The following is a 23,234-nucleotide window of genomic DNA, read 5'->3' as shown; positions in this document are numbered from 1 at the left end:
GCTCCTAAATCCTTTTTGACTATGAGACTTGCAACCCTAAATCAGTGAAATGTTGCAACACTGAGCTTACCAATACCTAAATTCCTTTAAAAATCTGAGCTTAACTGCTCTAAATTTCAATTGTGTGTTCACCTGGGGTCTTGGTTCAGGTTCATATCTAATTTATCCTTCAGTCTCCCAGTTCACTTATAACTATCTAGGGTTACTTTAGGGTTTCCATTTCACATTTGGTCTTAGCTCAAATGTGTGTGTATGGGAGGGGAGGTGTTTAATCATTTCAAATGTATGAACACAATAGTGTCAAGAGAAGCATGGAAAAATTATTCTGTGGAACTCAGAAACATTGATCTCAGAACTCTATGTTGAAGACCTACCTTTGGGAAAAATTATAGGGAAAGAGGCCATCCATTAATTCAGGTATTGGCATTTAGACCCTAGTCTTACCTCCTAATCCAGCTTCTATTAAAGAAAAAGGAAAATCACCCTGAAGATTGGTCACAATATACATCCAAACCTAAAGACATAAAACAGATACGAGAGTGTTTAAAAGTTTCAAAGGGTCGGCCATTAGTCAGAGATGTGAAGAATTTAGAAAGTGGTCAGGGGCCACACTCTTCCATGATATTAATGGAGGAGGTACAGGATTTGGGAAGGAGATTAGGTACTGTCAAAGTCAGACAGGACTCACAGATTTGTCAGACCGCTCGGTTTATTTCAGCAAAGCTCTGCTAAAATGCATCCAGAAAATGTGAGCCCCGTACAAGGTTCAAACCCCTTGATTTATACAGTCAAAAGGCCAAGTTAACAAGATCAAAGGGTGTGGCAAAACTTCACATTATTAGTGTGGTTAAGTATCTTCATTTCAATATCAAGCACACAGCAATCTCCTGGCTATATCTCCCTGATTATCTGGAATTGCTTTCTGTCTAACACCTAATGTTCCTTTTCCTGTTAAACTCAGGCCCAAATTGGCTAGCACCTTGATCTGCATACCTACAATCAACATTAACATACTTTTCTTCTTCCTCTTAAAAAGACAAACAGAATTCCTTCAACTTATTCAATTATTACAGCACAATTCATCTTTTTCTTACAGTATAATTCTTTCTACTTTCACAGTACAGAAGGGAGCTTGGGGTAAGGGAGGGTATTTGGGTGAAGGAGACAGTTGTGACCTGGGGCACTGTCCTGGGTTGCAGGGGGGTTGGATTGAGACCTGGGGCTGGGACTTGGGGTACAGGAGCGGGTACAGGGGTTTGAGTTGTGAGCTAGGGCAGGAGAGGACTATGATCAGGAAATTGGGGTGCTGGATCTGGGAGGGGGATATGGGTGCAGGAGAGGGGGAAAGGAGGGGCTGGGGTGCCAGAGGTAGGGTCTGGTCAGGAGACTTACTGGCCAGCAGCCCGATCCTGAATTAGCCTCTCTGCCTGCCCCACCCTCACACAGGCTGCTGCCATGTGCTCTGTGACTAACTACAAATCCCTTGTGTTTCGTGGCTGTCTGTTATTGAAACTGATAGCTCCCATTGGCCATTTTCTGGCCAGAGGCCAGTCAATGGGATTGTGCTCCTAAAGCTTCACCCCTCCCATCCGGGATCAGTTTTTAAAGTGAAACTGCCCCACTGCCACGTTTATGAATGGCATGAGGGTGGGGCGAGGCAAGCGTGGAGCCTGCTTGGGGCTCCGCAGCATCCATGGGCTGGATCTGGTACCTTGGTGGGCTGGATGTGGCCTGTGAGCTGTATTTTGCCTGGCCCTGCATTAGTCTGTAACTAAAAAAACTTCAACAACAATTAGTTCTGCAGCACCTTTTTTGATAGTCTCTAAGGTGCTGCAGAATTATCTGTTGCTTAAGTTTTTTCCATGTTAGTCTGTAACTTTAAAAACAAGTAGTCCTGTGGCACCTTTGAGACTAACAAATATCTATAAATATATAATCATGAGCAAAACCCAGTTTCTCAGATGAGATGATCTTGAGTGTTTCCTGTCAGTGGTAGCCAGATCAGTCCCAGAATATTAGAGAGATCAGTTGGGTCAACAATCTTGTTCAATGTTTTATCTTTTGCATTTAATAAGGTGACTAGTATTAAAAAAGGACCAGAAATAGGACATGAGACATTGAGTAGATGTCACTAGCTGAAAATAAATGTGAGAGGCGCAAGTTTAAACGCTAGGTGAAAACTAGCAGGTAGCTAGTGCAAATTCTGACACTCGTGTCATTACTTACAGTGAGATACTGTGCTTAACAAATGAGCATCTGCATTAGCTTCCATTTCTGAATGGACCAAAGGTGCAGTCCCTATAGAATTAATTATAGTAATCTAATATGGTGATGAGGTGCAGATCTGAGAATAAAGGTTGATGAAGGAGAAGCTATGTTGGAGGGGGGAAGGTGGTGCTTTTAAAAAAGTGTGAAGTAATACAATTAAAGCACCCTTTAACACACACCTAATGTAGACTCCTTTTAAAATAAAGTGTTCTAATTTGTAAGGAATACTGAAGTTTAAAGGAGTCTTGCAAATAGTTAACACAATTTTTGAAAGTATCTTTTTGTTGTTGTCCAAGGTATTATTTTGTATAAGCTGGCAACAGACCAAGATATCAGATTTGTGAACTGAGGTTTTAATTGATGACCGTAACCCTTCAATCCTAGGGGCCAGTATAATCTCAGACATTTCTCCTGGTTGTTGTCTTCAGCCTATCATTTTTGTTTTATCTAGGTTGACTTTTAACTAGGGATGTAATAGTGTATTCGATTAACTGACTGACCGATAAGCAAAAGTTTATAGATTAATGCTATAGACTACACGCATTTCCCCTCCCCCTTGCTAGTAAATGTTTTAGCAGGCTGGCCAGCAGCCCGGCTCAGTCCTGATTCACTCCAGATCTGGGAACTATTTCCCTCCTGTCCCAATAGGGGCTTCTACCACCCTGCGCTGCTATCTCTTTATCAGAGGCAGCAGCACAGGGTGACAGGCAGCCGGTCTGCAAAGGGAGCTGGTTTTTAAGCTGGCTCTCCTTGTGGACTAATCAGCATGCATATCTCGTCGTTCTGATGTGGATGTTTTGTCAGCGTCCTTATTTTTTTAAGGAGTACGGGATCTTTCAAAAAAGGCTTTTTTTTTCCCAAAAGAACCGCATCTAGATGGTGGTTTCACTTTCAAAATACTCTTCTTTTAAAGACCACTGTGATGCAATTATGCAAATGAAGCACAGGATATTTAAATCCCTGCTTCATTTGCACTTTCAGTGTGCCTAATTTACATCCCTCTTTCGAAAGATGTAAAGTTATAGGACAACTTCCTGACAATTTATTCCCTTAAAGTCTTCAATTCTAGCAGTATGTCCAATCATGAACATGAAAGTTCAAGAAGTTCACAGCAGTTTATGGAAACTACTCATATAAAATATCTGCATGTTATAGTTTATCGGGGAACTTGTTTTGTATGCCTTAAATTGCAATTTTGTCTAGGTTCAGCTGAAGTTACATGGACGAGAGTTGAATGTCTTAGGAAGTTGTCTTTTCTATAAGCATATCCAGAGCTTCTATATCGCCCTCTGATTTAAGTTAAGATTGTTTTATTAGAATAATAGTAGACAGTGTATCCAAGGAGTTCCATGGTCTTTCAATGCTTCTAGTACAGCTTACCACAATATTGGCAGTGCAGTAGAACATTTGAAATGTGAAATCAGAGAAGTTTTATTAACCACCTGTGCTATCCAGTTGTACAAGTTAATAGCCTGCTCTGTTACTGTTCCTGCTTTAGTACTTAATATAAAGTAGAAATAACAGTACCACAATGGGTGGGGTGGGGGAGGTCATAAACCAAAAATAACCCACTTTGCAAGCAGGAAAAAAAGTAGCAACCAACAACCCATGTATGAGTTGGGTCAGGAGATGAGAATAAAGGACAATGTGTGTTTTGTGAGACTAACACACACACGCAGAGTGTGAGAGTGAGAGAGATTTGCATCTCCTTCTCTCTGTGTGGAGATGGGGTACAGGAGTGGGGGGAGGAGGGACACCCTGACATCAGCGCCCCACCATCCCCCCTTCTCTCTTCCATATCCTGCACAGCAAGCAGAAAGCTCCCAGTGGGGCAGCTCCAAGGCAGAGGGCAGGAGCAGCATGACAGTGAGTGGAGGGGCAGTTGAAGTGCCAGCACTTGATAGCTCTCTGGCCAAACCAGTCAGGATCCCCTGTCAGAGGCTCCAAAATCTACCGGTAGATCCCGATCTACAGGTTGGTGACCACTGCATTAGGGCATCCAGTGGTAGAAGTCAAATTCTAAGTTGTTAGGTTTAAGGATGTTAAAATGTGATTATCTGGCTAATCGTATAGTTGATACAATCTGTCAATAAATACTGCATTGCAGAGCCAGAGTGGAGGTAACTCCAGGAACTGGCTCCAGAGCCACCTGCACTGCTGCTCTGCATTGTAAATGTAGTAAGAGTTGCTAGGGTTAAAATGCAGAGGTTCAGTGATCAGCGTGAGCCGGGACTGCTCTGTCCCGGCTCGTGCTGAATCCAGCAGCTCCTGTTTGCGGTGGACAGCCCTGCTAAATCAACAGCTGATGATGCCCCTGTCAACCCTGGTACTTCATGGGGTCATGAGAAGTAAGGGTTGTTGATGGAAGAGTTTTTCCCATCTATTTCCTTGAGTGGGGATGCTTCAGAAATTATACTTAAGGTATGTCAGTTACAGCTACGTGACTAGAATAGCTGGATTTGCATATCTTATATTGTCTCTCCAATAGTACAGACCAGGTCTTAGTCCACCTTGTGCTAATTTGGAGATGCTGCTGCAGTGATAACTGTACTGTCTCCTTTGAGTTAATATTGCATGAAACAAATAGGAATATAGAGGAGACATACAGATGGTATTCAAAGAGAACCAAGGCACGTGGGGATGAAAAGGAGAAGGCAGAATGTAAAGGAGGGAACATATAATAGTGACAAATACTTCAGGAATGGATATTGTAACTGAAATGTTCATAACTCTGAATAAAATATTCTGGTTGGTTTTTTTTCTTCAAATTTGCAGCTGAACTTTGACGTAATGCAGTTTTGAAACTTTACTATGCAGAAGAAAAATCCCACTTTTAACCATCTTAATTTAAATTAAATAAGCACATCGTTTCCTCCATACTTTGTCAAATCTTATTTAAACTTTCCCTTTATTTTTAAATGTTGCTTCCTGATTGTGTACTTTAGGTGCCAAATGAGATGTGTTTGACCAGACAGTAACTCTGGTGTTCATAACTCTGAGGTTCTCCTGTATTAGAAACATTATGGCTGTCTCTAATTAAGTGTATATGCCCTCTCTCTGTCTGGGAAACAGAATGTACATAGTTCTTAAAAGTTAATGTATTAAACTCACATTGAACTGCTTGAGGAAATTAAGGACCCTGTAATTGTTCAGTTCCTAATTACGATCAGACTAAAACTCTTGATAAAATTGTGATAGCGGTCTGCATTTCAAATAAATGTTTGAGTGAGGGTTACACTAAAGTCTCTAAAGGAGTATACATGCACATTTCAGTTATTCCAAACATTAACTCACATCCTGCATGCTGTCCATGTGAAGTAAATTCATAGATAATTATGGTAGTATCTAGGGGTATGTCTACACTAGCCACCCTACTTCGAACTAGGGTGGCTAATATAGTCATTCAAACTTGCAAATGAAGCCTGGGATTAAAATATCCTGGGCTTTATTTGCATGTTCCCGGGCGCTACCATTTTTAAATGTCCGGTAGTTTGAACTCACTGCCCGCGGCTATACGCGGCATGGGCTAGGTAGTTTGAATTAAAGCTCCTAATTCAAACTACCGTTACTCCTCATTGTAGGCTTGTTAACAATACCACAATTAAAATAGTCATGGGATAAAGTTTTTGTGTGTAAAGTAAATGGGGTTATCTTGTCAGGACAGCGAGACTTGGGCTAACTTGAGAAGTGGCACTTTCACAATGGTCTACAGATCACAGATGATTTGCAGAGAATTGGCTGATTTGATGGTACTGTCTCATTGCTTGCAGTGATCAACGTGAAAAGACATGTGAAAATGTATATTGTAGTAGTTGATACAAAGATTTTACATGATTTCAAAAAGAGGGGGGAGAGTCCGAGACAATCACGCCATTGAGTAGTGGCCCGTGCTTTCAGAAAAACACTTCTAGAATTCATAATGTTGGATAAAATGATTCCAACTTTAATATTTGTTTTTTGGTTTTATGCAATAGATTACACAGATCTAATTGCTACTGAGTGGAACTAATCTAGTAAAGCTGTAATTATCAATGCTTCCTCTGTTTTATCAGTAGGCAAATGACGACAAGTTGCTTCATGTTAAGTAGTGATTTAGTAGAGCATCTTTTGGAAGTAAACATCGGTGTTTTCTGTAGATAACTTTAAAGGTAATAAAATACTGATTATGGCCTAGACCAGTGGTCCTTAAATAGGGATATGTGTATCCCTAGTGATAGGATGAGGTCTTCCAAGGCTACATCAACCCATCTAGATTTTTGCCTACTTTTACAAGCTGCTAGATAAAAAAGCACTAGTGAAGTCTGTGCAAAGTAAAATTTCATCCAGACAATAACCTATTGACATTTCACCGTATGCTGTACACTTAAATGTAAGTATAATATTTATATTCCAGTTGATTTATTTTATAATTATATGGTTAAAGAAAGTAAGCAATTTTTCAGTAAGTGACACTGTATTTTTGTCAACACAATTGATTTTGTAAGCAAGTAAATTGAGGTGAAACTAGGCATGTGCAAGACCAATCATATTCCTGAAATGGCTACAGTCATCTGAAAAAGTTGATAGCAACCTGGTTTATATCAGTGGTTCTTAAACTTTTTAGCTGATGGACCATCTGGCGCAATGTAAACCTTTCCACGGACCACCAATTGCTAATTGAAACTCACCGTTAATTACATAATTACACCTGAGCCATTTTGCTAGTGCTGCAGCTAGGGAGACTGGTTTAATTTAATTTAAATTATTAAATATGAGGGGTTCAGTGTGTGGGACAGGGATGCCAGTGATTGGGGTAGAGTGTGGTGCAGAAACAGGCTGGGAGTAAGGAATCTGGCCAGGAGGGAGGGTACAGGAGAAGACTGGGGGTAGGGTGTCTGGCCGGGGGCAAGGAGTGCCTGATGCTAAAGTTGAGGAGCAGAGTGGCTGAAGGGGTTCAGAAAGATGGGGGGGGGGACACACAGTGCCCCTAGAAATAGGGTGGGGGTCATGGTGGCTCGGAGGGCAGGGTTTAGGGGAAGGGAGGCTGGGCACAACTCAGCAAGGAGGGGGTGAGCAGGTAGATGACCCCCGGCTGTCCAGCCCTGCAGGAGATGGGGTCCCACAGGGGTCCAATCCATGGTGCCTTTGGGGCCTCCCAGACTGAGTCCCCATGGGTGCAAAGTCCCAAAGGGCCCCGAGTCCTCACCTTCTTCCTGCATGTGCAGGATCCTCAGCCTCCGCATCGCCTCCTCTCACCGCTGCCGGGCACGGCACAGCCCAACCTGCTGCCAGGAAAGGAGGGGCAGTGCTGGCCGCTTATGTACCACGAAAGTCCGCCCCACGTGGCTGAGACTCATGCAGCCCAACCTGCTGCCTGCCCCACAAGACCAACCGAGGGACATGCTGCTCCTTCACATGTAGCCCCGTGGCCCGTGCGAGCAGGGAGAGGTGAATTTGATTTCTTTACTTCCCCACATGTCACCCGGAGCTGACACTGTAGCTGACCACAAGGCTGCAGCTGCATCACAGGGTCCCCGCTTTATGGTGGCGGGGAGGGAGTGAGGTCCTGCAGTGGACCACATGCGAGGTGTCCGCGGACCACTGGTTTAGATAAACCTGCTTATTGCTGTTTTGTGTTCGCTCAGGTATGTCAAACTAACTTAATTTTAACAAGGTGAGAAGCATCATATGTTCTCTCCTTTCAGCCTCATCCTTTTTAGTCTTTAGTACATTTTTAAATCCAGATTTAAAGTTAACTTATCCAGTCCATTTGGAGTACTTCATAATAAACTGAAAACCATACTAATACTCTATTGTTGGGAAAGTAAGGCCCAATATTGCATTCAGGGTTAAAGTAGAAAATGTTTTCAGCTGTTAGAACAGTAAAGAGTAACATTATTCCCATAGGTGAAGAAATCTTTTATTTCAGTAGTATTAGACTGATATATACATTCACAGAGGTGGAAGACCCAGCCTTTGTTTTATGGTTACAGTATTTTTTTTTTTTAAAAGTAAAGGTATTTAAGAGAGAAGGGTTAGTTTTCTGGATATTTACTCAGGAGAAAATAGAGAAATAGTAAAAAAAAAAAAAAAAAAAAAAAGTGCTACCGTTGAATTCTCAATCTGGGAAAGAAGTAAGAAAGTAATTTGTGCTTCAAACGAACAAAACCTGAATAAAACTTAACGTTCTTTCATGTGCATTCAAGTGACAGATTATATTTGATAGCTGTCCTAACATAGATTCAGAATATGTAAACTAGACAAATAACAAATATGTGTAGAACAGAAAAAAAGTTGCAAAAATGTTTTAATCTTCCCTACTCTACCATTTTCCTCAAACTTAGGTTCAGATAGCAATGTTATGAGTGGACAAGTTAAGAGAGGTTGAGAACTAGTGCCTTAGTTTACAGTACACTTGTTCATCTTTCTCATTTGGTTCCTGTTTCTCCTCTGATGACACTAAAGTAAAGATATCTTCTTGCATCTGCATGATGACTGCCAACTCTGGTATTTTGTTCTACCTATAAGTAATAAGCTGCCTGCCGCTCTTGAAGTTTGAATTCTGCTGAGAGTGTCTCTTCATACGTGTAAGTGGAATGTTAGCAATGCAATCCTACATCTATTGATGAAAAGTAGTCTCTTAAAGTGGAGTGCTGTATGCACTTACAATTATACAAAAAAGCACTCTGCATTTGAAAACTGAAAAAACGAGTTTGTTTTTCATGGCGATGAACAAGACATTCTCTTAACATACTCCTAGTTAGGGTTGCCAGGTGTCCGGTATTGACTTGGACAATCTGGTATTTTTGCCTCCTGTCTGATTAAAAAAAAATGCAGAAAATACTGGACGCCTAAAATGTCCAGTATTTTCGGGGGGGGGGGGCAGCCCTGCCAGGAGGCTAAAATACTAGACACCTGGCAACCCTACGACACACAGCAGCTGGGCCCAGTCCCCCGTCCCGGACCCCCCCCCCCCCCACCCCACATCCCCTGCTTACCTGGTTCCACAGGGAAGCTCCCTTCTGGCTCAGCCAAGAAAACAAGATGGCTGTCAGCAAAAAGCCTAAAGACCTGAGCAAAGGGAAGCAATTTCTTCCCTGGGTCTTAGTGCTCAACCCCTCCTCTTCCTCCTGACTCTGCACGCACTTAAAGGGGCCTTGTTTTGTTTTTGTTTTGTTTGTTTGCTTACTTAATAACTCTTGGGGTCCCCCCTTTTTTTTGGCTCAACTTTGGTGGTCTCCTTTTTTCCCCTCAACAGAATTTTTTCCCCAGTGGGCTTTTTGGGGGGGAGGAGGGGTATTCAGTATTTTTGTTTAAACCTTATGTTTAAACCATTGTAGTTATTTCTTGATTACGTAAATAAAAACTTTCATAAATTATTAGCTGTTCCTTTTTCACTGGAAAAAAAAAAAGAAAAGTAAAAATTAACTCCACCTCATGAGGTAGCAATTTATAGAAAATTATTTTGAATTGTTCAGCCACTCATGTGATTAGACTTCTTTGCAGAGCATGAACTACTTGACGATTTGGAAAAATGTATTAGAGCTGTACACATGTGTAGCCTAGGTGACAAAGTATAGGCTGTTAACATGAGACTTAACTGCTTTTTCTGTTCTTTTTTGCTACTTCTAAGTCTTATCCAACCAGTTGCTCTTGAGGTAGACTACTCTGAAACTTGTGTTTTGATTAAGCATTGAAAGTGTTCCATCAGTTGCATCCTCCGTCTTTGAAACACTTAGCAACAAGTTAACTTTAATCTATAGAGCGTAAGGTAGGGGGCATTGCCTTCTACTTCTTCCTTAATGCTGTGTGTGAGGGGAGGAGGAGGAGGAGGGATGTTAAAAAGCATGTATTGGATAACCAAGTAACCGCTGCTGCCTCTCATACAGAAGCAGCAGCGCAGGGCTGCATTCAGCTTCCCCAGGAGCCGATGCACACTTACAGCTCTGCTTCCGAGGAACTGGCTGCTGTCTCTGATACAAAGCCAACAGCGTGAGGTGTCAGTTGGCTCCCGAGGAGCAGGGCAGGAGCTTGCGTGTAACCATTAACGGTAACCAATAAGCCCAGGCTTATCGGTTAATCATTTATTCGATTATACTTTCACATCCCTTGTGTGGGCGGCAGGGGTTTGAGTATGAAATTAAGTTGTCTTTGTATAACCAATTTGATACATTTCACCTCTGTTCAATGTAGACATAGGGGACAGTCAGTGACTACAGAATTGGAAGAGCAACTAGTTGGATTTTATCTAAGCTTTTAAATTGCTTGAGGGAGGGAGGGAGGAAGTCATTTAAATATACAGTAAAAGTTATTTGGCACACTTCAAAAATATTTATCTATTTGTTCTTTTCACTTTCTATCTCTTTTCAAACTTGTCTATTTGTGGCTGAGAATTGTAAGAATTTGTACTGTACTAAAAACATGATTGAAATATATAATGAATATATAAATTGAAGATATGGAAATAGTGCATAAGTACAATGCTGCAGTAGAATCTGGCTAACTTTTACAAATCCACAAATATGGTTCCTCTCACACAAGAAAAATCTCTTATTTGCAGCAAAGATAGCAGAGTTCCAGAATTAAGTCTCAGGGTAGCAAGATATGCAAATAATTTCACAAACTGTATCTGTATTCCTACTTGTATTTAGGAAAGTACTTGTGTAAAATTAAATTATAATGCTTCAAATACTAAAATACATTTTATGTTGGTGAATTATGAAGCTAAATAAAATCAGACTACTTTTTTTAAGTACAAGTTAGCAAAATTCTAGTATAATTACAGTAAATTCCATTTCTTGTATTTGATCCAAGTAAAGCTGCAGGCATTACATATTGATGGTCATCAGAAAAAAAGTCAGTGTTGTATAAGCCAAGGAACAATGCTTTAAGTGCATCTTCACAATTAGGTGAAATGTACATGCTCAGAGAGGATGTGCTTTACTTCTTCCCCTTTGAAACTAAAATATATGGAGAAGTCTTCTAGAGTTTTGTTTGTATGTGCAACTTGGTTTATATACAAATATTTCTCTTCAACACTATGCATTCTTTAAAATATTATTTTGTTCACCTTAAAAGCTATTGCTTTTAATTTCATCTAGTTTCTTGAAACTGTAAACAGTGTCTGGAACAGACAATAATGACAGATCCTGTGCAACATAGAACCAATTAAAGATTATCATTAGAAGCATTGCTTATGCAATTGATATATCTTTGTCTGAAGGAGATCAATCATTTTAGTCTTGTCTGCATTAATAGCATCCTGGATGATAGCAGGTACTTATGTAGATAACTGATTCCCAGTTGCCTCAGTGGATTATATTGGTCAGATCCTTAAAGCACATAGGAAAGGAGTGAAGTCCCTGTTCCAGCAGCTGGTTGTCTGTCTGCTAGAGTCTAGAGTCACAAGAAGCAAGCTGAATTAGAGGTCTACCCACGGGGCTGTAATCAGCAGCCTGTGACAGTACTGAGAGAGAGGAAAATGAATTTAACACGCTCCTTGCCTCAATTTTTTTCAGATACTGGCCAGAAGAAGAACCCAGACAAGAAAGATGGGAGACGAATGTCTTTTCAGAAGCCTAAAGGGACTATTGAATATACAGTAAGTTACTGCTTGGCTGTTTAAATATTCCTTTTGCATAGAAATGTGCAGAGTCTTGAGGTTTCTGATATATAATACAAACAAAATAGCTTTGCTAATTACCTTTGTTTTCTTCAGTCCACACTTCTGATAATAGGGAACCTTATTAGGAATTAAATAGCTAGCACTCCTAAGGTTTTCCAGGAGGTATGTGAAACATGCTGCAAAAGTGAAACTTTAGTTTTCCATACAGATTAAATTAATAGTTGAACAAATGTCAGTCAAAAGTATCTCTTGAAGGCTAATTATTCAGTAACTTACAGTAAATTACTTGAACTATAAAATCACTTATGTCTAAAGCTTTCAGCATCATTAACAATTCACTGAATAGAGAGAAATAATAAACATAAGATTACGTCTGTCTTGGTGATATCTTCCCAGCATTCTCCTACTAATTTCCATTGATCTGTACCTAAGGGAGGTATATTCTATTTTCCCAGCAGTATCTGAAAATGGAGCCTTTCTTTGACTGTTATGTTCTTGAAATGACCCTCAAACTGTGCTGCAGTCAGTTTTTCACGTTTCTGGTTACTAGGGGAAACTGAAGTGAGAAATATCTGTCTTGTGTTGTGTATTAAGCTCTCTAATCACTGCATATACATTTTCAGTTAATATGTTGAAAGTCAGACACATTTCATGGAATTAGTTATGAAGCTTTGTGATTAAATACATATATTTCTTTTATAAGAAACTGGTAAATAATAAGATATAAAGAGGACCAATAAAGAAAATTATGGCTTTATATAGAAGTAAACTTTGTCACTTTTTCCTTATCTGCTAATATGGATAACCTTATCTTGAAATATTTTGGGAGGAGTGGGATGGAAGTTCTTGAGATTAGTTCCAGGCTAACTTTTAGTCTGGTTTACACAGAAAACAAAACTACTTCTCTCACTGCTTTATTAATGAATCTTTATTGCAATATAAATTTAATGTCTCGTATTTTGAATTTTTCAACATGCAACACAGAACAGTTTTCCTTTTCTTTGAATATACATACAATTTCATAGAAATTATGCTTCCTTCCTAATTATATCAGTGAAATACAGTAATTGAAAAAGATTACCAGATATAACTTGTAGCCCTAAGGTATCACTCAGCTGTCATTCTTGTTCAGTTAATAAAATCCTTCCAAGGCTGCATAAAGCCTCTTGTCACTTTACCAAGGTGGATTGATTTAAATCAAAGTGATTAAAACCACCAAGAAAATAATCATTGCTTTGTAAATCAAGTTTCCCACTATTGCTTCCTCATGTATTTCTTAAACAGTGGTGCAAATCTGATCACTAGAACGTGTTAATTTACAGCTCAATACAGCATTTTACAACATCTAAGAGGCATACATTGTGTAATTTTTTTAGATAACTTGATTTTCATTGATTTAGGAAATACCACATAATAAACATTACGTGTGTCAAGCTGCATATGCAGCAGCGGTATGTTAGGAATAGTAAGATCTAAATCACACATACAAACACAATCATACTTACTTAAGATTTAGTTTAATAAAATATATTACGTAAATGTTTCTCATTTGCAATTGCAGCAGTCTCCTGAGTGGCTAGATGATGGCTATCCTCAAACTTTTGTTTTAATTTTCAAATTTTATTAGTTCTAACAGACGAGTCCTCAGAACATTAAATGTACAGTGGCCTTAACATTTCTACAACTAGCTCTCATCTTCCTCACTACCCGCTATTGTTTAGGTCATGGACTGAAACAGAAATAAGAGTTTTCCTGCTTTTTCAACTCCCAGTCCATTTCTTAGCTTTGAGTGAATAATACCAAACAATGAAAATATTCTCTCTGTGCTTGCAGAGGAAGCTACTGCTGTGAAAAGTTGGCTTAGCAACTAAGGAACTCTGTTTCAAAGTGCCTGGCTAATGATTTCCACCAATTTAGGGGAGTGACTTTGTTCAAAACATCAGTAAACCTGATGTACTGATGAAATGGTTTCACTCAATTACTGGAATTTATTATGACTGGAATAACTGAGAAGTGATTTAGAGTAGGGATGTAATAGTATAGTCGATTAACTTAAGCATCTACCCTTATATCTGGGGTTTAGAATGTTTGTAAGAAAATGAAGTGGAGTTAGTGTTTGATCCATTTGCTTCTTTATTGCCCATAGTTTAACTTTCTGGTGAGGTACTTCTTTTGTCAGTGTCTCTTGAAGTGCCTCCCAAATTTCGACAGCAGGAGCAGTGCAACAGCAATGTCTCTGAAGTTTATTTAAAGCTATAAACAATAGGTTTCAGTATACTGAGCACATCTTCTACATTCTTCTTTAATCCAGTGTTAGATACTTTGGATGAGATACTTCAGTTTATTTCATCACGGTTTTCTTCACTAAGGTTTGAGAATTGGCCAATTTTTAATAAAGTTTTCAAAACATTCAAACACAGACTCTAATCGATCATTTTGAGGAAGAATTAGTTTGGATCTTTCTGCTCTCTTCAGTGAAGCTGAAGCAAAATGGTTATTATGGCAGTATTTTGTATCTTCAACAGTTTCTTTTATTCCTGGAGGATAAAAGAGTCTGTGGATAAAAGCTTCATTAAATGGGCACTACAGCCACATAAGGAGCATTTTTCTGTTTTTCCTAAGTACAGGCAGTCCCCGAGTTACGCGGATCCGACTTATGTCGGATCCGCAGTTACGAACGGGGCCGTTCCTCTCCCTGGTCTCCAGCAGACCAGGGAGAGGAAGCAAAGCGGCGGAGCACGTGGGCAGCGGACAGGGCTGTCCGCTGCCCACGCGCTCCGAGGCTTGGCTCTGCTTTGCGCCCCCCCCCCCGGTCTGCAGACCAGGGGGACGGGGGGGGGGGGGGGCAAAGCAGAGCAAAGCCACGGAGCCCGAGGGCAGCAGGACAGCCACGGCGCATCTGGGCTGTCCCGCTGCCCCTGTGCTCCGTGGCTTTGCTCCGGACACCTGTGGTACAGCAGCTGGGGCGCTGCCAGTTGGTCCCGTAGCGCCGCTCTGGGCGCTACTGGACCAACCGGGCAGCACCCCAGCTGTTCTGCCCCAGGCGTCCTGATTCAGCCACTGCTGGTCAGATTCAGCAGCGGCTGAATCAGGACGCCTCGTGCAGAGCAGCTTGGGTGCTGCTGGGCTGGTCCAGTAGCGCCGAGGAGCAGCGGCGCTACTGGACCAACCCAGCAGCACCCCAGGTGCTCTGCCCCAGGCGTCCCCAAGTCAGCCGCTGCTGAAACTGACCAGTGGCTGACTACAGGAAGCCCCTGCCCTGGGCTTCCTGGAATCAGCTGCTGATCAGTTTCAGCAGCAGCTGACTTGGGGATGCCTGGGGTTCTTAAGTTGAATCTGTATGTAAGTCAGAACTGGCATCCAGATTCAGCCGCTGTTGAAACTGATCAGTTTCAGCAGCGGCTGAATCTGGACGCCAGTTCCGACTTACATACAGATTCAACTTAAGAACAAACCTACAGTCCCTATCTTGTATGTAACCCGGGGACTGCCTGTATCTTCTCATCCTTGCCATGTTTTCAATATTGTCTGACACAAAACTGTGCACGTGATAGTTGAATGTTTGCTCACAGTTTATTACAGCTTTCACTGCCACTTCTTTTAAATATTCTATTGTGTGGGTGTTTCCCGATGTATTTATTGTTTCCAAAAGATATGCAACCCCATCTTCTGTTCTCACACTGGCGCACATTACTGGATCATTGTGTGCATTGCTTCACTCATCAAGGCTTAAACTGGCAAATTTCCCTCCGTGTTTCTTGCCTACATTTGAAGTTGTTCTCATGCATTGTGTGTAGTAACCTTCCAACAATGTCTGCTCTACCAGGTGGAGTGTAGCATGGTTGTAAGGGCTCAACCATGTCAGTGAAGGTGTTTATTGTTAACAACACAAAAAAGATAAATTGTAGCATAAATGAATTGAGAAATCTTTTCATCTATTATGTCTTGTTGGTATTTGCTGGTCCTTACTACAAACCCATTCATGGTGGTGGTTTTACTGGATGATTGATCTCTTTTGCTTGCTACTGTACTTTGTTTTGTTGCAGCACTGCTGCTAAAAGTACCAACAGATGAAGTTGTTGCATATGAACAGTCTAAGTCTCTTACGCTTAAATGGGATCCTGACACAGAATTCAAAAGTGATTTTGAATGGTTATTCTTCTCTATTCTTCTCACTCTTTTATTCAGTTAATCATCTATTTTATCTTTTCAGCAAGGATGCAGATCCAATTCTAAATTACCAAAAAATCTAAGACTTGGTGCACTTAGAGTACATTTAATTTTGGAGTAAGCCTATTGAGCTCCCTGCACACTTCTGAGAAAAATGTATAGCATGGGGTTCCCTTGAGAGAGCTGAGTTATGCTGAAGTAAAATAAATAATAGATTAAGGGCATCACCATTATGGCCTGTGACTATGATGTTCCAAAATAAGGGGCATGTATTTTGTAATACAAGAAGACTTACCTGGCATTACCCAGGTTGTTCAGGGCAGGGGGCTGGCAGTGTGTATGTGAAGGAATCAGGGCAAGGCCTTGGAGATGGGGGGAATGGCAGTACAGGATGCTGGGGCATGAGGGAACAGACGTCAGGTTGAAAGATGGAGGAGCTCAGGACAGGGGACTGGTGATGGGAGCAGAGCAGGAGGCGGAGCATGAAGGGTGCAAAAATGAGGGAGTGAGGAGGGATTCAGTGCAAGGGGTCCCATCCAGTGGGGCCTCTTCCTTCCTGCCCTTGTTGCCTCCCACCCTCATCTGGTAGGTGCCTTTCCCCACTGTCCAGTAGGGCTTTCTTCCTCATCCCTCCGGTGCTGCAGCAACAGGCTGGGTTGGGAGGGAAGGGCTTTTGGATAGGGGGTGGCAAATCTGATGGCAGGCATGATGGTGAGCCCCAGCAGGCCATGTTCTTGGCTGCCCCCAGTGGTTATTCTGCAGCATAGCTCTCATCTGCACACTCAACCCCCAGTTACCGCTGTATCTCAGTCCATTCCAGGAACTTCCCATTTTCCTGACACAACCAAACCCTGACCTTGTTTTAAACTTAGGAGAAGAGGATTTTGCATATCAAATTTGGTGGTCCTAGCTCTTACGATTTAGGAGGAGTTCTTGAACATATGGACTTGCAGACACACAGATGCTTGCTCGCTTGCGCGCTCTCTCTAATTTTATTTTGAGAGAAGGTTTTTATATATACACAATAAAACTCCATTGGTCCGGCATCCAATGCTCCGGCACTCCTGATGATCCGGCACCATCAGGAACTCGGAAGTGCTTCGGCTGCCGGACAATTGGAGCTGCTCTGAGCCCGGCTTCCCCGATTCAGCCGCTGCTGAAACTGACCAGCAGCGGCTGAATCGGGGATGCCTGAGGCAGAGCTGGACTATTGGAACGGGGGGAGCTATGAGGGATCTGGGGTGGCATCCCCGCACCCCACCACAGACCCCTCATAGCCCCCCTTCCAATATTGGGGCATATCTGATAATCCGGCACCCCCTGAGTCCTAAAGCTGCCGGATTATCGGAAGTTTATATAGAAAATCACACTCGGTGGCAACTGGAAACTCTAGATTTTTCTTATTGCAGTGTTCTATACTGTATACTTGATTGATTTATAGTCTAAACCTAGTTAACTAATTAAACAAGCCATAAGGATTAGCTAAGATATACATTATTTTTTGTAGCAACATCTAACCTAGCAAACAGCTTGAGAATTTACTTGTTAAACCACAAGGCATAGAGAAAATCTTGAAAAATTATGCATCACAAGGTGAATTATTTAAGTTACTAACCATTTGATCCACATTGTTCTTCAGAAGGAATATAGTTTGCATAATGTGGGTTCCATTAAATGGACCCCATTTGTGCATCTGCAGCACATATGTTTTGAGTTACTTAAGAGTTCAGTATGAGTGTAGTCATGCAGCTATTATAAGTTGCCATGCCCCCATTCCATGTGCACACACTGAATTATAGAGCTCAGCAGCCGGTGTATTGAACACATATCATGGGATTTGTGGTTTTGTATCACACTTGACCCAGCTTTTTTAGTAGGGGGGTGGGTTCAATGACCTCCTGAGATTTCTTCCAACCCTATGATTCTGTGGGACTGTGATCTGCTACCAACTCAGGAACACATGCATGTTCATATTGCACAGAATGAAATGCACTTAAATTTCTTATTGCTGCCTTCTTTTCTTTATCTGCATGTACAAATGAGCATTATTATGTTTTGTAAGAGAAATGAAAGATTGTTTTCAATTATCCAAGCAGAGGGGAAAAGCAAACTGAAGTGACATTTGCAACGCTGTAAAAAAACAATTCTAATAATTATTAGACCATGACCATCTAAGTTTATCCCTCTGTTGTACCCATTTACTGCTCCTTCATATGCAAGAATAATTTGGAGATTATTTCAACATTGGCAACATGTGTTCATTGTTGTCACTCAGTTATTAACTAATGAGTTAGTTAACAAAGAGAATGCCTGTCCCTGAATATATCATTGTGGGATTCTAGCTGTTGTCAGTAAATGTATTCCTTCTAACATACTACAATAATGGTCTCAAAAGCTCTGATCTAGATATTAAGCTCTGATCTAGATATTCTTGATATTAAGAACACTTGGTAGGATGATTCCCTTGACAGGAATGATAAATCAATGTTTTAACCTGTTTTGAAAGGACAGAATGCCCCAAAGAGGAGTATAGCAATATCAAAAATGGCATTAATTGTTTTCCAAGTCATTGATATCGCAGAAGAAAATAATCTTGAATAATTATGGATCAATGTCTTAACAGATTTGGATTGGTGTCTGCTATCAAGCATCAAAGCATTCTTGCAGAACAGCACGAATAGTTCCTTACGCACCTGTCTGTCATGTGTAAGAAAAACAGTAGCGTGATCATGGGGGAACTTCAGTTTGGGTGATATGCTGAAGGTCTCATGCCACCAGTATTAAAATATTCTTGGAATTTCAGATGTCATAGATGACAACTTCCTAAGAGTTGCATTGAACATGGAAGGAGTCTAAATTAAATTTAATCTTGACAGAGAGGAACGGATTACCAAATAATGGGAGGCAGACAAACTGGTTTCACCAGTTTTCAGTCTTGGTGAATTTTGCATGTCCACAGCACTCTTGTCACCAAACCTTCCTACTGTAGACATAGCCTAAATGATTCAATTACTTGAGTCTATCTATTTAACTTAATACAAAGAGAAAGTAAAGGAGTGACTTGATTATAGTCTATAAGTATTAGGGATGTACAGAGTCATTAGCATGGGGTGGCAGGGGTAGGTGGCACCGTTGGAACTGAACTATTCCAGGACTCAGTCGTTCTCCCCTTCCCCCCCTCCGCACCCCATACTTCAGGCCTCATGTAACCATGAATGTTAACCGATGAGGCCAGGCTTATCTGTTAACCATGTGCATGATTACATTTTCACATTCCTGGTCAATATCTCAATGGGGAACAAATATTTTAATAATGAGCTTTTCACTCTAGAGGAGAAAGGTTTAAGACAGTGGTTCCCAAACTTTTCAGCATCACGCCCCCCTTTTTTTTTTTTTTTTTTGAACCCCCTGCCCCTTCCCTCCTCCCCCAATAGCAGCAAAACTTGAGGGGAAAAAAAGGAACTGACCAGGGCAGCAAAACTTGATTTGGGGTGGGGGGAGGCTGGGTTGCCTCGCACTCCCCTGGAATTTCTTCTTGTCCCCCCAGGAGGGAACGCTCCCCCAGTTTGGGAACCCGTGATTTAACATAATCTGGTGGCTGGAAGTTGGAGCTATACAAATTCAGACTGGAAGTAAAGTGTTCATTTTTAACAAAGAGAATAATTAACCTTTGAAACAATTTACCAATGGTCATGGTGAATTTGCCATCAGTACCTATTCTAAAATCAAGATTGATGTTTTTCTAAAGATTTGCTCTAGGAATTATTTTGGGGGAGGTTGATGGCTTGTGTTACAAGGATGTAAAATTCCTGTTATCCTAATGTTTAATCAGTTATCCAACATTTAACTGATTATCCTAAGTGGAATTCTGGGTAGGAGACCACTCAGCCCAGCTGGACCAGCCCATGGGGTTCCTGCTCCAAGCCCCACACAGGGCTGACTGCTGGAACCAGCTCTTGTAACTTTATCTGCCTTTCAACTAGGTCAAAATTCCATCTATCAGCTGAGGTGTTAAATTGGAATAAATTCTACAGTAAATGAACACTAGAGATGTCAGCAGTAATTCATGAAGTTTCATCACCCATTTTATAAACATTAGGAATGTTGGATATCAACTAATATAATAATCATTTAACAACATCAAAACTTGCTGGTTACATGATTATTCGATAGTCCCTGGGATGGGGCTAGAGGCCAGTGCACTCCCAGCGTGCCCCCTGTCACCCCGCAGACAGAGACTGTGCAGACATCACACAGAGCAGCCTCCACTGCCCCCCTGCACTCCCACCTCCTCACTCCCTTGCTGCCTCCAATACAGAGGCAGCAAGGGCAGGAGAGGTGTTTGTAATAGATAGGATTAACTGATAAGCCCAGGATTATTGGTCAATCGTGTAGTCAACTATACACTGACATCTCTAATAAACATTTACTTTTGCTTCATGTTGTTCCAAAAGTAATGGGATCAGTGAAAGAAAGACCTCACTGTTGATGCAGACATATTAAGAAAAAAAGTGAAAATTGTATCAAGTCATAACAAATCTATTTGCTCCATTTATTGAATATTGAGAGAGTACGTGCTTAGCCAGTTTGCTACAAAATATTAAAAGATAATAGATGTAGAACTCTTCTGCAGTTTATCTCCCAAAGACAAGCAAACTTAAAGTATGCAAGACGTGCACTTTTTTAAAGGAAGTAATTTGATTGTGAATGCTTGTAGATACCTACAGTCTAACTAGTAGGCACTCCCTGGCCCAGAAACATCCATCATCTGGAATGACTTTTAGTTTGCCAGATGTCCATTTTCAGAGGTGTGGCCAAGATTCCTGTGGTCCCATAAAATTTGTTTATAGCCATCACTCCTTGCTCTTGATATTCTGTGATGTTATTTAGCTATGATTTACGCCTAAATGTCCTCTAACAGCCCAGTAAGTAGTTGAAGTGTGGGTAATGCTGCTAGACAATATTGACTTTTTGTGGTTCAGCAAAGTATCTGGTCCGGAACTAGTGAGATCCCAAAAGTGCCGGATTAGAGAGGTTCAACCTACATTGCTATAATGAAGATATCCTATGATGGGGGAGAGTTCTTCTTTAGCATTTATAATCTACTTAAGAACATAAGAATGGCCAATACTGGCTCAGACCCGAAGGTCCATCTAGTCCTATGCCATGGCCAATGCCAGATGCCCCAGAGGGAGTGAACAGGTAATGATTGCGTGATCCCTCTTGTCATACATTTCCAGACAAACAGAAGTTAAGGACACCATTCCTATTCATCCTGGCTAATAGCCATTGATGGACCTAACCACCATGAATTTATCTAGTTCTTTGTTAAACCCTGTTAAACTCCTGCTCTTCGCAACCTCCTCTGGCAAGGAGTTGCACAGGCTGACCATGTGCTTTGTGAAGAAAACTTCCATTTGTTTGTTTTAAACCTGCTACCTACTAATTTCATTTGGGGACTCCTAGAGGACCCCTAGTTCTTATGTTATGAGAACAAGTAAATAAGAGTTTCTTATTCACTTTTTCTACACCAGTCATGATTTTATGGACTTATATCATATCCCCCCTTTAGTCTCCTCTGTTCTAAGTGGAAAAGTCTAATCTTTTTAACCTCTGTTCATATGGGACCCGTTCCAAACCTCTAATAACTTTTGTTGCCTTTCTCTGAATGTTTTCCAATGCCAATATATTTTTTTTGAGATGAGGCAACCACATCTGCGCACAGTATTCAAGATGTGAGCGTACCATGGTTTTATATGGAAGCAATAAGATATTCTCGGTCTTATTCTGTATCCCTTTTTTTTTAATGATGCCTAACATTCTATTTGCTTTTTTGACTGCCGCTGCACACTGAGTGAATATATTCAGAGAACTATCCATAATCGCTGCAAGATCTCTGAGTAGTTGTAGCTAAAATAGTCCCCATTAAATTATATATGTAGTTGGGATTATTTTTTTCCAATGTGCATTACTTTACATTTATCAACATTACATTTCATTTGCCATTTTGTTGCCCAATCATTTTTTTTGGTGAGACCTTTTTGAAGCTCTTCACAGTCTGCCTTAATCTTAACTATCTTGAGCAGTTTGGTATCATCTGCAAATGTTGCCACCTCACTGTTTAGCCCTTTCTCTAGATCATTTATAAATAAATTGAATAGGATTGGTCCCAAGGCAGACCTTTGGGAGACACCAGTGATTACGTCTCTCCATTCAGAAAACTGACCATTTATTCCTACCCTTTGTTTTCTATCTTTTTACCAGTTATCAATCCATGAAAGGACTTTCCCTCTTATCCCGTGACTACTTACTTTACTTAAGAGCCTTTGGTAAGGGACCTTGTCAAAGGCTTTCTGGAAATCTAAGTACACTATATCCACTGGATTCTGTTTATTCACATGCTTGTTGACCCACCCCCTTCCCTCTCAAAGAACTCTAAGGCATGATTTCCCTTTACAGAAACCATGTTGACTTCCCCCAACAAATTATGTTCATCTTACGTGTTTGACAATTTTGTGCGTCAACTAATTTTCTCGGTACTGACGTTAGACTTACTAGTCTGTAATTGCCAGGATCACCTCTAAAGCCCTTTTTAAATATTTGCATCATGGTCGCTTTCTTCCAGTTATTAGGTACAGAGGCTAATTTAAAGGATAGGTTGCCAACCACAGTTAATAGTTCCAAAGTTTCACATTTGAGTTCTTTCAGAACTCTTGGGCGAATGCCATCTGGTCCCGGTGACTTGTTACTGTTAAGTTTATCAATTTGTTCCAAAACCTCCTCTAATGACATCTCAATCTGGGACAATTCCTCAGATTTGTCACCTAAAAAGAATGGCTCAGGTTTGGGAATCTCCCCAATATCCTCAGCCGTGAAGACGGAAGCAAAGAATTTGTTTAGTTTCTCTGCAATGACCTTATCGTTGTTGAGTGGTCCTTCAACATCTCAATTGTCTAAGGGCCCCATCGCTTGTTTAGCAGGCTTCCTCCTTCTGACGTACTTAAAAAACATTTTGTTGTTACTTTTTGAGTTTTTTGACTAGTTGCTCTTCAAACTCCATTTTGGCTTTTTTTATGATATTTTTACACTTAATTTGACAGAGTTTATAGTTTAAGTTTTCCTCTTACTTTCCTAAGAGGTTGTAGCTATATCAACAGGACAAGCTCTCCCGCCAATGTAGTGCTGTGTACGC

The 23,234-nt window shown here is 40.9% G+C and overlaps 1 protein-coding gene across 6 annotated transcripts in view; it reads left to right on the top strand.

Moving 5' to 3' along the window:
• The window catches only part of OXR1 (oxidation resistance 1), a 282,681-nt gene that overhangs the window by 176,246 nt on the left and 83,201 nt on the right, over window positions 1-23,234 (top strand). For all 6 annotated transcript variants that reach the window (XR_012901266.1, XM_025179553.2, XM_075920223.1 and 3 more), the window contains one exon: window positions 11,766-11,848. Coding sequence is in view for 5 of the 6 variants with exons in the window: in XM_025179553.2 (XP_025035338.1) it covers window positions 11,766-11,848 (83 nt within the window). In the remaining variant the exon portion in view is untranslated. The remainder of the gene's footprint in view (window positions 1-11,765; window positions 11,849-23,234) is intronic.

Source organism: Pelodiscus sinensis, chromosome 2, assembly GCF_049634645.1.
Source record: "Pelodiscus sinensis isolate JC-2024 chromosome 2, ASM4963464v1, whole genome shotgun sequence".
Lineage (NCBI taxonomy): Eukaryota > Metazoa > Chordata > Testudines > Trionychidae > Pelodiscus > Pelodiscus sinensis.
Note: the sequence above shows the minus strand (reverse complement) of the source record. Positions and strands in the feature narration are given on the sequence as shown.